This window comes from Rhinolophus hipposideros (genome assembly GCF_964194185.1).
Source record: "Rhinolophus hipposideros genome assembly, chromosome: 9".
NCBI classification, from domain to species: Eukaryota; Metazoa; Chordata; class Mammalia; order Chiroptera; family Rhinolophidae; genus Rhinolophus; species Rhinolophus hipposideros.
In genome coordinates, this window is record NC_138055.1 from 91723789 (window position 1) to 91740483 (window position 16695).

The following is a 16695-nucleotide window of genomic DNA, read 5'->3' on the forward strand; positions in this document are numbered from 1 at the left end:
CCTGCAGCCAGAACCACATCGCACTGGGTTCTGTCGTTATCCAAGCTATTTCTGACAATTTCTCTCTTGTAAGATGTGTTCTGTCTTTTTTATTCATCTGGATCCAATATCATTGCCATTGCTTTCCTGCTAAAGCACTTGTGTTTGTTATTTTGGGTTTTCCTTTCAGTCTCTTGCTGCTGTTCTCGTCTCTGCTGTGTCTCCTGTGTAGAAAATTAAAGCATTAATGGCAACTAATTTACAGATAATTTTAAACTCAAACGAAATTTGCTTAAGAAAAGTCTTAAGAGATTTTTTTTTAGGTATGACACTATGCAAATGTAGAATATTATTGTTAATTATGAGGGCAAATAGTTTTCTCAGGTTGAGGTCCAAGTCCTTTGTCTTGGTATAATGAGATTTTTCTTTCATTTGTAGTGATAGCAAAGGATAACAACGGTCTCTAGATGGTAGGCAGCAGTTATATTTATAAGCTGAACCTGATATGTCATGTGATAATCATTTGGCTTGGTTGAATACCAACCAACTAATACTTACTTAATTTTCTTTCAGATAAATGTATTGAACTTTTAAAAATTTTAATAAACTAGCATAACATGCATTTGACATTTAGGTGGTATTTCAATGCAAACTGTAAATAAATTTAGGCTATAAAATTTAAAGAATTCTTTCTGGTCTTAAGTGCATTTTTACTCCATTCCTAAGTAGTCCCTTCTGTTTCTTAATAGGTTAACACCATTACTACCTTGACCATTTCTTCATTCTAAAATCCATAGTGCATTTAATCTGCAGATTTAGCCTATGCTACGTTATGTGGTATATTCACCTTGTAAGATTTTGCATATATTTTATTTCCAGTGCTAGATATTGGCTCTTAAGTCTTTTTATTTTTCATTGGGATTCTGTAATTTTCAGTGAAGTTATTATTGAGTACACTGTTGTCAGTTTGACTTTTAATTATATAGATACGTCCAAAACTTACTGTTGTGGCTTAGTTTCAGTACCTGTAAGATTAATAATACCTATGTTATAGATTGTTCTTTAAATCAACGAATATTTTTTGAGCACCCATGCTGTGCCAAGCACTGTTGTAGGAACAAAATATTAAATAAGTTACTTTCATGGACTTTACATTCTGATGGTGGAAGGACAGAGAGTAAACAAATACTTTAAAATCATAGATAGTGTTGAGTGATCTGCAGAAAAATAAAACTGGTTTAGAGATAGTGACATGGTATGTATAGCACTTAAATAAGATTGTCAAGAAAGTCTTCTGTAAATGACATTTCATAACGAAGAGTGGGTGCCATGTGGGCGTCTGACAGGGAATAGCACTGCAGGCAGAGGGAGTGGCAGGTGTGCTGGGGTGGGGTGTCCAGCAAGAAGGCTGGTGTAGCAGGGTCAGTGAGCAGAGCAGGAACACTGGCAGGAGCTCAGTGCAGAGGTGAACCGGGGTTGGATCCGGTAGAGCCATGCAGACCTTGTCAGAGGGGTTAAATGAGAGAAGGACAGTCCCTGCCTAGCATACACACAGCAAGCTCTCAGATGAAAGTCCCAGGGAGGAAATGGGGAGAGAATTTTTGCAAGGTATAAAATAGTTATCACAATAAAATTTTCCTGATTTCTTGGCAGCTAAGTTTAGAAATGGGGAGATAATAGATTATTTACTGGTAGGAGAGTTTTAAGATAACACAGAGAAACAAGCTTTTTCTGACGTTATATTCTAAGGATTTCATTATGTGGGTTCTTTTACTATAATGACTAATATTTGTGTTGAGGGTGAATCAGAACATTTTTCATACTGATGTTTAAGATCTGTCTATAAAGGGAGCAAACAACTTACTAGCAAAGTTTGTTTGATTATATGCTTCTACACAATGCTGCGAGTCTGTCACTAGTAGAAGGGTTCTCGGAAGTGGCTGGAGAGAGGGCTTATAGCTTTCATTTGTTCAAAGAAGTTTGAAAGGAGGAAAGTTGATTAAGAAAGGTAGAAAGAAGAAGAAAGGTAGAAACAACTCAGATGTCCATCAATGGATGAATGGAAACACAAAATATGTCTTCATGTTTCCATTAAGTGTGGTGGTATCATATTCGCCTCACAGAATGCGGTATATATTTACAATGGATTTTTTTTTTTTAGCCTTAAAAAGAAATGAAATTCTGACACATGCTACAACATGGATGAATCTTGAAGACATAATCCTAAATGCAATAAGCCAAGGGAAGAGGGACATAGGGAGTTATTGTTTAGTGGATACGCAGTTTCTGTTTGGGATGATAAAGTTCTGGAAATAGATAATGGTAATGGTTGCACAATATTGTGAATGTACTTACTGCTGCTGAATTGTACACTTTAATTTGTTAAAAAGTTAAGTTTTATGTATTTTTTACTAAAATTTTTGAAAAGCAAAAAAGGAAAGGCCACATAAATGCACTGCTACTTATTAGTATTGCCTTTGTATAAAAAGGATGTTACAAGACTGAATTATAAATATTCGTGCTAAGTCAGTATGGAAATGGACATTATTCAGATTTTCTCATTCTCTCAGTGTGGTTAATAGGAAATCTAAAAATTCTTCTTGCCTCAAATATGTGTTTATTCTATTTGTAATATGTTATCTATATGTTATTTTATCAGGAACTTGTTAGGGGAACTGAAAACCAGCAGTAAGTTAGTGGGCAGACTGTTACTAGGTTGAATTGTGGATATGGGAATCTCTTCCCCTCCCCATCAGTGATAACATCCATAAATCCCTGGGAAAGATGGATAGAAAATTAGACTTTGAAAGCACATGAGGCAGCACCACTGTGAACAATGGTTGGTACGTGCAGTGGATAAAAAAGAAGTATATTTAGCATGATCAGATACAAAAAGGAAAGAATTGTAAACATAAGGGGAAAAATACAGGCAGATTCAAAGGAAATAAATACAGCTCCTAGAAATGTAAAGTATGGTTATCAGAATAATAATTCAGTAACTGGGTTAAATAGCTTAAGTGTACCATCAAAGAGAATCAGTGAACAGGAAGAAATATCTGGGGAATTCTATGAAATCTCGCCCTGAGATAAAGAAGATATATGTAATGAAGAAAGAAGTTACCTTTGGTTAATATAATCATTCAGTGTCCAGTTGTGAAAACAAAACTACATATGGGTCTTTGGTTAAATGGAGTTAGAGAAATAAAAGTGGTAAAAGGACATTTTGAGTTAGCAACCCTAAAGCAAAGGAAACAAAGAGAAGAGGAGGTTGGAATTGTCAGAACCTGGAAGTTGAGGAGGGACTCTGCAGAACTGGGCCTCAGACCTGGGAAGATGGGGCTGCCAGTACCTCCAAAGGCAGACATCAGGCCTGTGCTGGGGCTGGAAAGAACCTGGTTATTGGAGCCCACTGCATCCCCCCAGATGTAGCCTGGTAGTGCTGCCATGGAACAGCTAACAGCAAGCAAACAAGGACAGATCCCTTCTCCCTCAGCCTGCCTCTTGCTCTCCCGGTATCCCCTTCTGACAGAATCTGTAAAGCCGGCAGAAAATGGATGGATTTGGAGGTGACAGAAATAGCTTAATAATGGACTTGGGTGGGGTACAGCATGAAAGATCCAATATGTGTCTACTGTAAGTTCTAAAATGGAAAGAACTGAGAGAAAATAATCACATAATGGTTGAGAGTTTTCTTGATTAGATGAAAAACAAATCCTCACATTTAGAAAGCAAGAACAGATGTAAACTGGAAGAAATAAATTACATAGAGACACATGGTACTGAATTACAAAACATATGGCTACTGAATTTTAAATAACCGACTTGGAAAAGACATTTCCTTAGAGGATGTTCTTTAACAGTAATAGCAGACTTCTCAGAAGTCACAATAGGATTCAGGAGAAAATGGGATTGGATTCTATATTAGTTTCCTAGGGCTGCCATAACAAATGACCAAAACTAGGTGAAATTTACTCACTATTCTGGAGACTCGAAACCTGAAATCTAGGTGTTGACAAAGCCACACTCTCCAAAGGCTTGAGGGCAGTTCCTTCCTAACATCCCTTGGATAGTGGCAATCTCTGAAAACTTAGAATAGAAGGCAGCTTCCTTAATCAGTATCTACAAGAAAAATCTAAGTAGACATTCGATTTAATGGGGAAACATAAGAACTACTCCCTTTCAGAGTTCAGAAGAAAGCAAGGATTTCCTCTCGTTGCTTCTGTTCCACATTGTATTGTTTTATAAGCCTTTCTTATATAGAAAGGAAAAAAATGTATGTGTATATATGAATATATATATTTAGAGGATGTATGATTTACAACTCTAAAAAACAGTCAAGAAACCATTATAGCTAATAAAAATTAAACCAGGTAGCTGGATTCGTTATCGTTTTGCAAATATCAACATGAATAATTTTTTAAAAGATAGCATGATCCAGTAGCGAGGCGAATTTCCAACATTCAGATGGTGGCCTCTAAACATAATTTCCCTCCAGAGGAACCAGGACTCTTTGGAGAAATGACTGATTGCAGTACCATGGCAGTGAAAATACTCAGACTGTTTTATAACAGAAAGCAAGGAAGCATCCAAGACTCCTGGAAGTTCTATCCAAAAATACAGAAGCCAACTGGAAGTAACTCACTGGCCAAAATGGGACATTTTAAGCATTGAAAAAACAAAACAAACAAAAACCTCAATAGGTTTCAAAACAACATCAAATAAGTACAAAAATTGATGAGCTCATAATGATAGTATGTTTTAAAAGTCAGCGATCACCTTAGGAGTGTAATGGAATAACTTGCTATTCTAAAAATTGGTAAGATAGAAGAAAAGAATCAAGAAGAAAAGAATCCTCTTTACAGACAGTATTTCAGAATATGCAAATAACTGATGAAGAAAAGAATTTGGTTACTGAATGTAGCAGGAATAATACAATTAGCATAACAAGTGATGAAAAAGTGGATCTAGGCAAAGCTTTCCTCAACCGAGGGAGGCTTAGTTAACCCCTCATGCCCCAAAGTAGAGATCTACTATCTTCTGTAAAGGGCCAGATAATAAATATTTTAGACTCGGAGGCTATACAGGGTTGTGCTCCCATAAAACGTTATTACTACAAAAGCAGTTGGCTAGTTGCCCTTCATGCTGTAATTGGCCGTTTTGCAAATCCGTGCCCTATAGCATCCATTGCATGCAATGAATTAACTTCTTTCCTATGCATCTTTAGAGGTACACCTTGAAATTACTGAGAAAATAGTCACACAAATAATGTTCTCTGCAGCTTAATTTTGTCTGGGAGAACTGGTTAATCCTTAGGTGAAAGACACTAATGAAACTTAGCACCACAAAAAGATAGATAGCCAAATAAGTGTCTCCTAATGTGATGAAAAAGAAAGTACACAGCATCATCTGTGAAATAATATTGCCAGAACATCAAACTGTTTGTCTGATCAAAGCCTCTGGATAGAACAGCCAGTTTTATAGGAAATTCAAGGGGTAGCAGAACACATCAATGCCACTGTGAGGATGCTATCAGTTAAATCCTAATGCGGGAAATTCTGCACAAACAAAATGATCAAGTTTCTCCAACAAAGAAATTGGAGGGGATACTGTTAGAAATTCAACTAGATGTAAGAGACATATCAACCACATATAGTATATGGACCTTTTTGGATTTGATTTGAACAAACCAACTTTTTAAAAAAGTATTGAACATGTGGGAAAGTTTGACCCTGACTCAGTATTTGCTAATAAATCATTTTGTGTTCCTAAAATTCATTCAGAAGAGCAGAAGACAAGCTATAGCTAAGGTAATTTCCAAAAAGAACATAGTAGGCAAACTCATCCTACCCGATAACAAAATGAAAGCTATGGTGAGTGAGATCATGGTATTGCCATAGAGATAGATGATGAGAGCAGTAAACTAGAATGCCCTGAAACAGACCCCAGGAGGCATGTGGGTTCTCCAGTGTTGGTACCAGTACAACTGCTTACCGATAGGGGGAAATGGTATCTCTTCTCAAATGAGTTCTAGATAGGCCAAAACCTTTTTTCAAGAAAATATAAGTGAATATCATGAATATCGAGATAAAAGTACAAAGAGTTCAAACTATAAGGGGAAAGAGATGGATAAATTTGGCTACGTTAATTGTTGAAAAACAATATGGCAGAAACGCCTTAAACAAATTGAAAAGACAAACCATACAGTAGAAAAAGATAATTTTAACACGTAATCAACACACATTTGAAGCACTTCTCCAAATCGTTAAGAAATCCAAAGCCCACAAGGAAAAAAGGCAAAGTATGTGTAACAGGAAATTCACAGAAGAGGATGCTAAATGGCCAATAAACTGAAAATCTGTCTATTATCACTCCAGTCAGAAAAAGGAAAATGGAATCATCAGAATTGCATGTTATATCCATCCGTTAGGCAGAATGCTAATGTTGTATCAGTCCGAGTGAGAGAGGGAGGTGACTGAATTCATTATTGAAAGAATAGCTGTGGCCCTTTGGGAAGGACTTTGATGGTGTCTCATGAAGTGAACATACACGTCCTCCTCTGTCTGGCAAGTCCTCTGCTGGGTTTGTATCCTACAGGTCTTTCACACCTGTACACAAAGAAACATGCTAAAAGAGTGGTCTTAATGTTTACAAAATGTGAACATTTACAGTCGACAAGAAAATGGATTATTAAGCTGTGAAATACTGTATTAAAAGTTAAGGGGGACGTGTTAAGCTTTGACAGTTTGGTAGATACATGGGTACTTAATTATACTTTTCTTTAAGCTTGAAGTGGTTCTCTTTAAAAAAAAATTGAGGGGCGACCAGATGGCTCAGTTGGTTAGAGCAGAGCTCTTAACAATAAGGTTGCCGGTTCAATTCCTGCATGGGATGGTGGGCTGCGCCCCCTGCAACTAAAGATTGAAAACGGCGACTGGACTTGGAGCTGAGCTGCGCCCTCCACAACTAGATTGACGGACCATGACTTGACTTGGAGCTGATGGGCCCTGGAGAAACACACTGTTCCCTAATATTCCCCAATTTAAAAAAAAATTAAAAAGTTGTTAACCGCAGAGTACCTTTGATTAAATAAAGCAGATATAGATTACTCTAAATTTATAAATGAAAATAATGTACAACAGAAACACAGATCCAAGGGAACTTGATGGGGAAAACACTGCAGAAACATGCTTTTAGCAGTGGAAGAAGACATGGGCCTATCCCTTGGAAGGAAACAAGCTCTGTCCTGGCCTCTCCCATCCATTTTTGTGTCTTGCTGTCTGACAGTGTTCTTCACCTCCCTGCCTTTTATCTACTCCTGACCTTCCTGTTCCCTACTGGCAGTGAGGTCCATCAGGGTAGTAGTGAAATAGCTGGTGAGTTTCTCATGGGTGTGACTGTGAGCCAGAAAAAAGTCATCCCTGCCTTCCAGCTCCTTGCCAATTCCAGCTGGCATCTTTCCCTTGTTCCAGCTATTGGCTTGGCTGCAGCGTGGGGGTGGGGTGGAGAGCAAAGACGGTGGATGTGTGGGGGTGCCTTTCTTTGTAAATGCCAAACCCGGTGAGCTTGGATGTGCTGTGAAATTCTGTGTTTGCAGGGAGAGTCTAATCCTAAAAATGTATGTTGCTTTTTTGAGAGAGAAAGATAGGAAAGGTCTCTCGTAGTCAAAAAAGGATAATTCTCATTCACTCTCTGTTGTTTTCTTTTTTTCTTCGAATTCCATTTTTCTTCAGTCTTGCTCTTTCCTGTCCCCCATCTGTGTACCTGCCCTACCACCCACATCCCCCAACTTGAATTCATTGTGACTAAGAGGAAACAATTCTACTGTTTTTATTTTTCACAAAGCATTCCATCCATAAAGGCATCCTACTTACTCAAAAGAGGATGGCGAAGGAAGCATGAGTAATTTCAAGATATTATTTTGTTCTCTCACAATGATTAAGGACACTTAATCAAGTAGAGACTACCTAACTCACTTGTTCCATAATGCTTTGTATTCATTGTAGATCGAGCTAAGCGGAGAAAGCTCAGGGAAGAAAGGGCATGGCTGCTGGCCCAAGGGAAGGAGCTACCCCCAGAACTTTCCCATCTGGACCCGAATTCCCCCATGAGGGAAGAAAAAAAGACTAAAGACCTGTGAGTATTCAGTGATACTAACAGTAGCAAACATTAGCATTTATTAAGCCTTTAAGTATTGTGCTACTAGTAAGCACTTTCTCATTTCATCCTTAAAACAGCCTTGTTGTATGGTAGGTAATATTCAGTATTCATGAGCTTCTCATTCTACTATATGCTATTTTGGATTATTATTATACCACAAAAATATTCATCGGAGTAAAATAAAACCTGGGAAAGAATGTGCTATTAACTAACGTTACAGGATCATAAATTGAGTTCTTGATCATCTAAGCCATCCCATCCCCATCATTTTATAGATGAGAAAAATGATGTTCCTTTTTTTGCTAAAGTGCGCTAACCCTCATCTTCATAATTATTTTTTGAAGTGTTCTCAGTTTATAGACATCAAAATTACTGTTAATTTCTTACTTTTTGTGTGATTTACAGCTTTGAGTTGGACGATGATTTCACTGCCATGTATAAAGGTCAGTTTCCATTCTCAATATTTTCTGATGAAAGTATTCCTAAGTGAGTGTGGTAAGCTCTCTTGTCTGGCTCTCAGTTCTAGATGTGGTGAAGGCTCACAAGGACTCCTGGCCCTTTTTAGAACCTGTGGATGAATCGTATGCCCCGAACTACTACCAGATTATTAAGGTAGTTATACTTACCGTGCAGTTACACCTGCTATGGCATCTTTCTCTCTTGCTTTTTGTTGTTGTTTTTTGTTTTGTGTAAGTTCACCTCTTGTCCTTGAGAGTCTGTTACTGGATGTACAGCAGGCTTTCGAGCAGCTCAGAAAGCATGATCCCTTCGCTCCTAGCACATTGTAATTAAGTGTATCCTGTTTTAGGTCCCCATGGATATTTCAAGCATGGAGAAGAAATTAAATGGAGGTTTATACTGCACCAAGGAGGAATTTGTAAATGACATGAAGACTATGTTCAGGAATTGTCGAAAGTATAATGGGGAAAGTAGTGGTAAGTAGGAGGGTTTTGTTCTGGATGCACATTGACGGTACCATTTTAACCAAGAATAAAACGCCTTCTCTTTAAGAAATACACGTTCAAGTGGTTCAGACCTTTCTTCAGGACTATGAAAAGGATGTGTATTAAAAGCAGTGGGATTGTCCATTCTAACTGCTTGCGCAGTGTATGCCAGGAACTCTCTCCTGTCCCCCACACCAGGAGCGTGCAGCGTGTGGCCACCTGGGCTCATGCTGTTTCTCATCATCCTACAGACTAGTCTGGGCCCAGTCTGTACTGTGCCGCCTTAACACAGCTACCCACTGACAAGACTGAGCCAGACAGGGCTGATTCTTAGGTCACCTTGAGAAGCATATCTGAGTAGCTCTCACAACAAAGCATACAAGTATATGGCTCCAGGTGGAGAAACTTGGAGTCATCGGTGCGTTACCTTAGGGTGCCTTAGTTTACCACCTCAGCAGATTCAGTGATTAATACTTCTGCAAGTAAATTAAATTTTTACTGGTTTAGGATAATGGTCCCAACCTTACAGTCTGGAGCTTCTTAGGACAGAAACCACATCTTCATCTTGTGTGCATAGCTCTACAACATAGTAAAAGTTAAGTTAAACATAGAGTTCACCCCAGTCGCATCTTTTGTTTAGTAGCAGGAGAGTTGTCTTTTGTAGCCCATAAAAGCGGTACTGGAGCTCAATCCTTGTATCTTCCTGTAGAGTATACCAAGATGTCAGATAATTTAGAGAGGTGTTTCCATCGGGCGATGATGAAGCATTTTCCTGGTGAAGATGGAGACACAGATGAAGAATTTTGGATCAGAGAGGATGAAAAGCGGGAGAAGAGACGGAGTCGGGCTGGGCGAAGTGGTGGAAGCCATGTTTGGACTCGCTCCAGGGACTCGGAAGGGCCCGGCCGGAAACAGCAGCCCATGGAGAATGGAGGGAAGTCCTTGCCGCCTGCTCGCCGTGTTTCCTCTGCTGGGGATGACCAGAGCAGCAGCTCCGGGCAGCCCCCTCGGGAGGCGGGCACATCGAACGGCAGAGGCCTTCCTCATCCCCTGCATTATGGGGGGATGCCCAACCAGGCTCCCCTTTTAAACCCGGTGGTAAGGAATAGCTGACATCCTGCTGAAGTTTTCCCTACTTGGTGAATTCAAAGGAAAGAAAAGTCTTTTTAGGTGGCTTCTGTAATAATGTTTCTGTATATGGATGATTTTTATCTCCCCTCAGCTGCCCTTCTTTTATTCTTCCTTTATTTTCTTATTTATTAAATTTATTGGGGTGACAGTGGTTAGTAAAATTATATAGGTTTCAAGTGTACAATTCTATAATACATCATCTGTGTATTGCATTGTGTGTTCACGACCCAGAGTCAGTGCTCCTTCTATTACCATATATCTAAAAATAAGGAATGCTTCACAAATTTACGTGTCATCCTTGCACAGGGGCCATGCTTCTATCGTGTCTTCTATCGTGCCAGTTTTAGTACCTATGCTGCCCAAATAAGCATCTTCCTTTATTTTAAATCCTCCTTTCTTTCAGTCATTTGAATGACTCATTCTCAATGTGGGCAAAACATGGGATACAAAAAAACTCAGTCTTTTTATGTACAAAGCACAGAGGTGCATACAGTACAGAAGACATGCGGCATATGTGTGGTATTAAAATTTCATGATGGCGGGCAATTAGGGGAAAAGACTGTCTCAGAAGGCTCTTGGCAGGAAGAGGGCAGTAACGACAGGCAGCACCAGTTTGTCTCTCCTGGAGAGGGAGGTTGCTTTGGGGGCAGGAGTTAGTCCTGATCCAGGTGAGCCCAGGTGCCAGCAGCCCTCCCTTTCTTGGCACTCTGTGCTGAGTGTTAGTGGTCTGTGTACGTTCCTTCAGCAAAGTCCTTATTTTTTTCCTGTCTGCTTTCTTTTCTTGCCTCCTCCTTGCCTCTGCTTGATACCGCACAGAGACCAGCAGTACCAGGCGCATTTGGCCCTGTTCGAGGATCAGATCCTGCCGACTTATATGTGTCCTCTAGAGTCCCAGAGCCACAGCCCGGGGAGCCTGTACAGCATCAGCCTTTTGCCATGCAGGTAAGAAGCCTGCTCAGAAGGGGCAGGTACACAGGGCCTCACAGGTACGTTTCAGAAATAGTCTATTTCCGGGTTACAATTCTTCATCTCCTAGTCTGTAGAGCCTGTTACTATAGATGGAGCACAGCACAAGGTAAACCTTCTTCTGTGTGTCTGCTGAATGTTGCTGTCTTCTCTTCTCTTGTTGCCAGCCTCCAGTTGGAATGAACCACCAAGGACCCAGGCTAGGCACACCTGAAGAGAAGCAAGTGCGTGGGGGGCTGGCACACCTCCCTACCATGGGGTCACACCCTGGATCCTTGCCTCTTGGGCAGATGAGTGGCCCCAGTCAGGATGGAAATACATATCCCCCAACTCAATTTCAGCCAGGATTTATTCCTCCCAGGCATGGAGGGCTTCCAGCCCGACCCCCAGACTTTCCTGAAAGCTCAGAAATTCCTCCCAGCCACGTGTACCGATCCTACAAATACCTGAATCGAGTACACTCTGCTGTCTGGAATGGGAATCATGGTGCTGCAAACCCTGGACCCTTAGGACCAGATGAGAAGCCCCCCATGGTGCCAGGGCCATCTCACCAGCCTCGCACTCTTGGTCACATGATGGATTCCCGAATGATGAGACCACCTCCTCCCCCAAACCAGTGGACTGAACAATCAAGTTTTCTACCTCATGGAGTTCCTTCTTCAGGGTATATGCGAACACCCTGTAAATCTGGTGGACATCGGTTACAGCCACCTCTCGCACCAAGTCCTCTGTTTGGAGCTCCACCCCAGGTGCTACGAGGGGCGCAAGGCGGGGACTCCATGATGGACAGCCCGGAGATGATCGCCATGCAGCAGCTGTCATCGCGTGTGTGCCCACCAGGTGTGCCTTACCACCCCCGACAGCCCACGCCCCACCATGTTCCTGGCCCTTTCCCACAGGTAGCTCACTCGGCATCAGTTAGTGTGTCAGCCCCCAAACCTGCCTTGGGGAACGCAGGGAGGACACAGGATACCAGTGAAACACAAGAGCCTGAGAACGACCGAGGTAATTAACACCATCACTTTTATATGACATCTGGCCCTTTAAGCTGTTAATTCTTGAATAAGCTTTTTACACAGTATTAAACCAAATGTGAAATTGTTTCCAGCCTATTTATCTTGAACTACTCCGGGTTCCAATCATGGTGGATATTGGTCCAAATATCCAGAAGGACTTCTGGTGATGGTAATCGCTACTCAGGTGTAGGACTTACTGTTCCAGGCACTCTTTGAGACTTTTGTGTACATTAATTCATTTAATTTTTGAAACGAGCCTTTGTGATAGCTACACTTACTTTATTAGCCAAGACACAAAGATGCTTGATTATTTCCCCACATCTACTTAGTAAGTGCTGGAACTGAGATTTGAACCCAGACAAACTGGATCCAGCATCCATGTTCTTAACCCTGTCTCATCAAACTGCCTTCAAAATTTCCTGTCTTGGAAGTTACCATTATGAAATAAGTTTTCAGTATTTTACCTAAAGTCTAATATCCTTTTATTCCTTGGAAACATCAATATCTACTAAGAATGAAGAACTATGAGATCTAGCAAATCTTGAAGGAACTCCTTAGAAATACCATTTAAGAGAGTGAACCTGCAACTGGAGGAGAAAGATGAGAAGAACCTGGGGGTAGTCAGTGCTTATTTCTAGGACAGATGTCTAGCATGTATTGCTTGTAATTTTTCAGCACACGACTGAATAAGAGAGACTGGACTTTTATAGAAAGAATGAAGATTCCACATAGGACTAGAACTGAAGCTTCTTAGAGTTTCTGTTGAGGAAAGGCCTAATTAATGAACACCAGCTCCAACAGAATTTTTTAATACTAATTTCAAATGGTGTCTGGAATTTGAAGCTTTAGAAGAATAGTTCAACTGATGAAAAAAATCTGTTTGTTGCCATGTTTTATGTTGACTGAATAATAAAAAGCGCAGGTTTTAATGTTCATTGTACAGCTGGCACCTTTAGTCTTTATTTCATCAGCAGCCTGGGGTCCTAGTGGATCTTTTACAAGTCGTTGTGAATCCTTAACCTTGTCCTTAACACCTAGTACCAGAATTATATTTTGATCACATCTGGGCAATAACTCTGTTCTACTAGAAAGATGATAATACAACAATAAGACCATATTTATGAATTGATATAATAGGTAAAGGATTAATTAGTAAATTAATTTCATTGGGTTTACTAAATTTCTCTAATATGTTAAAGATGGCTTAGGTATCTTGTTTTTAAGACATTCAGACAAGATGAGTGTTTTCATTTGTTTAACAAGTACTGGTTCCCCATTTTGTGCAGGGATCGAGGATATGGTGGGGAACAAAACGGAGTGTCTGCTTCCGTGGATCTTATGTTCTAATGGTGCTCATGTCAGGTATCAGTCTTCCTGAGAGCCGTCATGCCCTGGGCTGCTCGAGGGCTTAGAGCCTCCCGGCTTGGCCTGCAATTCTAGTGACAACCATGTCTGCCTGCTGTATTCTACACGGATCTACTGGAAGTTCAGGAGCCATGAATCACCTCACACGCTGTCACTAATCTGACGGTGACAGCGCAGGGAAAGTGAGGCGAGGTCTCCATTCTCTGGCAGACCTTGGGAGGAGCTGTAGAGGCACACAGCCTTGCCTCCTGGTCTGTGACAGGCGTGTGCCAGGGCCTCAACGTTGTGACCCTTGTAGGGACTCTGAGATGTTCCAGCCACAGCTTGAATGGCCACACCGCACCTCAGCCCTGACCTCCCTTATTGGGCATCTTACCATGTTCGGGATTGTCGTTTCAGCTTGTGAATTGTTACTTTGTTCTCCATTTTTCTTGCCGCAGATCTCTTGCCTGGGCTTGAGGAGAAGCCACCAAGCGCTGGTGCTTCGGAGGGGGTGTACCTCAAACAACTACCTCACCCTGCGCCTCCCCTGCACACCAACTGTGCCAGGCAGAGCTCACCACAAGAAAGGGAAGCCGAGGATTCCTCAGCCTCTGGAGACAAGTGTCAGGCAGCACAGGGCAAGAACAGCTGGCCTTCAGAGAGCAGCTACAACAGCCCTGCAGCCCAGGGCTGTGTGAGAGACCTCTCCATTCTGGCAAATAGAGGCGCTCTGCCTGAAAATGGGGTGATTGTTGAAGCACCCACTTGTGGATCAGAGGGGAAGGGCCTTGGTGGTAGTGGTTCAGAAAAACCACTCTGCCCCAGAGGCAAAACATTGCAAGAAAGTGTGCCGTGTACAGGACAGAACCCAGCTATGCCTCCTAACGCAGACCCCAGTTTGATGGGTGGCGCTGTCAGCCAGTTTCCTCCCTTGTACATGCCTGGCCTGGAATACCCCAATTCAGCTGCACATTACCACATCAGCCCCGGCCTGCAAGGCGTGGGCCCTGTGATGGGGGGTAAGCCCTCAGGATCCCATCCTCAGCATTTTACCCCTCGGAGCTTTCATTCTAACAACCCTCATTCTGGAGTCTTTCCCCGGTACCGCCCTCCCCAAGGAATGAGATATTCCTACCAGCCGTCACCTCAGCCTTCCTACCATCACTATCAGCGAACTCCTTATTATGCATGTCCACAGGGCTTTTCTGACTGGCAGAGACATCTCCATCCCCCAAGCCCAGGTGGGCCCCCGCCAAGTCAGCCTCCTCCTCCAAGGTCCCTCTTCTCAGATAAGAGCGCCATGGCTAACCTACAAGGCTGTGAGACACTGAATGCTGCCTTAACTTCCCCAACCCGAATGGATGCAGTGGCTGCTAAGGTCGTCGCAGCTGACGGGCAGAATCCTGGTCCAGAAGAAGAAAAGCTAGATGAATCTGTGGAGAGGCCAGAGAGTCCCAAAGAATTTTTAGACCTGGACAACCATAATGCAGCTACCAAGCAACAGAGTTCACTGTCAGCCAACGACTATCTTTATGGAACTCCTCCGCCACCTCTGAGTTCAGGGATGGGCTTTGGTTCATCTGCTTTCCCACCTCATGGTGTGATGCTTCCAGCAGGGCCTCCTTACACACCTCAGCGGCCAGCCAGTCATTTCCAGCCCAGGGCGTACCCTTCCCCGGTGCCTGCTCACCCACCACACCATCCAGTGGCTGCCCAGCCTAACGGCCTCTCTCACGAGGGCCCCGTCTACCGCTGCCAGGAAGAGGGCCTGGGTCACTTTCAAGCTGTAATGATGGAACACATCGGCACTGGAAGTGGAATAAGGGGACCTTTTCAGGAAATGTACAGACCATCAGGGTAAGAGTGCATCCTATTTTTTTTTTTTCCTGGAAAAAAAAAAAGAGTAGATGTTAGTTTTAAAAAGAAAAATGGCCTTAGGAATGAAGATAAACTGTAGTGGTCTAGGACCAAGAAAAACATGTCAGTCATTGACATGGGAGACTTGATGGAAATGTATTAGTCTTGGAGTTTGATCTTTGGCTTTTTTTTCCCTCATGAAAATGAATTGGCGTTTAAATCACTGTTGAGTTCGATTTTGATATTGGAAATGTGATAGCCACAGTGTGTGTGTGAACTGTAGGCAGAGGCTTCAGCGTAGACACTGGCCAAGGTGAAACAGGCCCCTCATGGGGGAGCATATTCAAGTTTATTCCTCATCTCTCAAAGTCATGTATCCTACTTATAAAACCCATACCATCCCAGTTAGAACCAGTGTCCGTGCCCTCCCCAGTGCCAATCCCAGACAGCTTCACTCAGACCCTCTCCCCCATTTAACTCTGTGCCATACTTGTTTTCTACCTCTTTAGGTATGTTGATTTCTTTTCTTTGCCTTTTCTCAAATCATTGGAAAGTAAGTTGGAGATGTCATGACCTTTTGTCCCTAAATACTTTAGCATGTATCTCCTAAGAATAAGGACGTTCTTCTGGAGCACAATCTCAAACTATTATCACGCCCAAGGAAAAGAGTGTCTAGTATAAAGCCCTAATTTCTCCACTTTTGCCCAAATTGTCCTTTATAGCTGTGTTTCTTTGTTTTATTTTGATTTTTTTCCCCCCATCCAGGATCTAGTCAAGATTCATGTGTTTGGTTGTTGTATTTAGTCTCTTAATTTACAACATTCAACCCATCATTGTATTGTTTTCTTTTGTTTTTCAAAGAGTCCGGGCCAGTTCTCATGTAATTTGCCACGTTCTGGATTCTTCTCCTTGTTTCCTCATGTTTAGAGTCAGGTTAAACGCTTTGCCAAGGAACACTGAGCAGGTGGTATTGTGTACTTACTGCCTCATAGCTGGAGGCCGCTGCCAGTTTTGTTTCAGTGTTGAGGATGCCAGGTTTGATCACCGGGGAATGAAGGCAGTAACTGCCTGAGATTTTCCTGATTGGAGTATCTTTCTTCCTTCCTAGTTAATAAGCCCTCACTGATGGTTACCTTCCTCTCTCGTGGCTCTAGGATGCGAGTCCGTCCGGTCCAGTCACAGTCTTCCTTTCCAAAGACCCCAGCGCCAACAGCGTCGCAGGAAGAGCTGCCGCCACATAAGCCCCCCACACTTCCTCTTGATCAGGTAAGAATTGCCAAACATTAGAGCTCTTGCTC

General features: G+C 42.0%; 1 protein-coding gene across 3 annotated transcripts in view; it reads left to right on the forward strand.

Annotated features, from left to right (window-relative positions):
- The window catches only part of CECR2 (CECR2 histone acetyl-lysine reader), a gene marked incomplete at its 5' end in the record, with an annotated part of 149488 nt that overhangs the window by 128848 nt on the left and 3945 nt on the right, over positions 1-16695 (forward strand). For 2 of the 3 annotated variants that reach the window (XM_081059407.1, XM_081059409.1), the window contains 9 exons: positions 7983-8112; positions 8542-8579; positions 8657-8748; positions 8945-9071; positions 9790-10178; positions 11028-11153; positions 11345-12182; positions 13999-15397; positions 16552-16663. In XM_081059407.1, coding sequence (XP_080915533.1) covers positions 7983-8112; positions 8542-8579; positions 8657-8748; positions 8945-9071; positions 9790-10178; positions 11028-11153; positions 11345-12182; positions 13999-15397; positions 16552-16663 — 3251 coding nt within the window. The remainder of the gene's footprint in view (positions 1-7982; positions 8113-8541; positions 8580-8656; positions 8749-8944; positions 9072-9789; positions 10179-11027; positions 11154-11344; positions 12183-13998; positions 15398-16551; positions 16664-16695) is intronic. The other variant, XM_081059408.1, reaches the window with a different exon arrangement.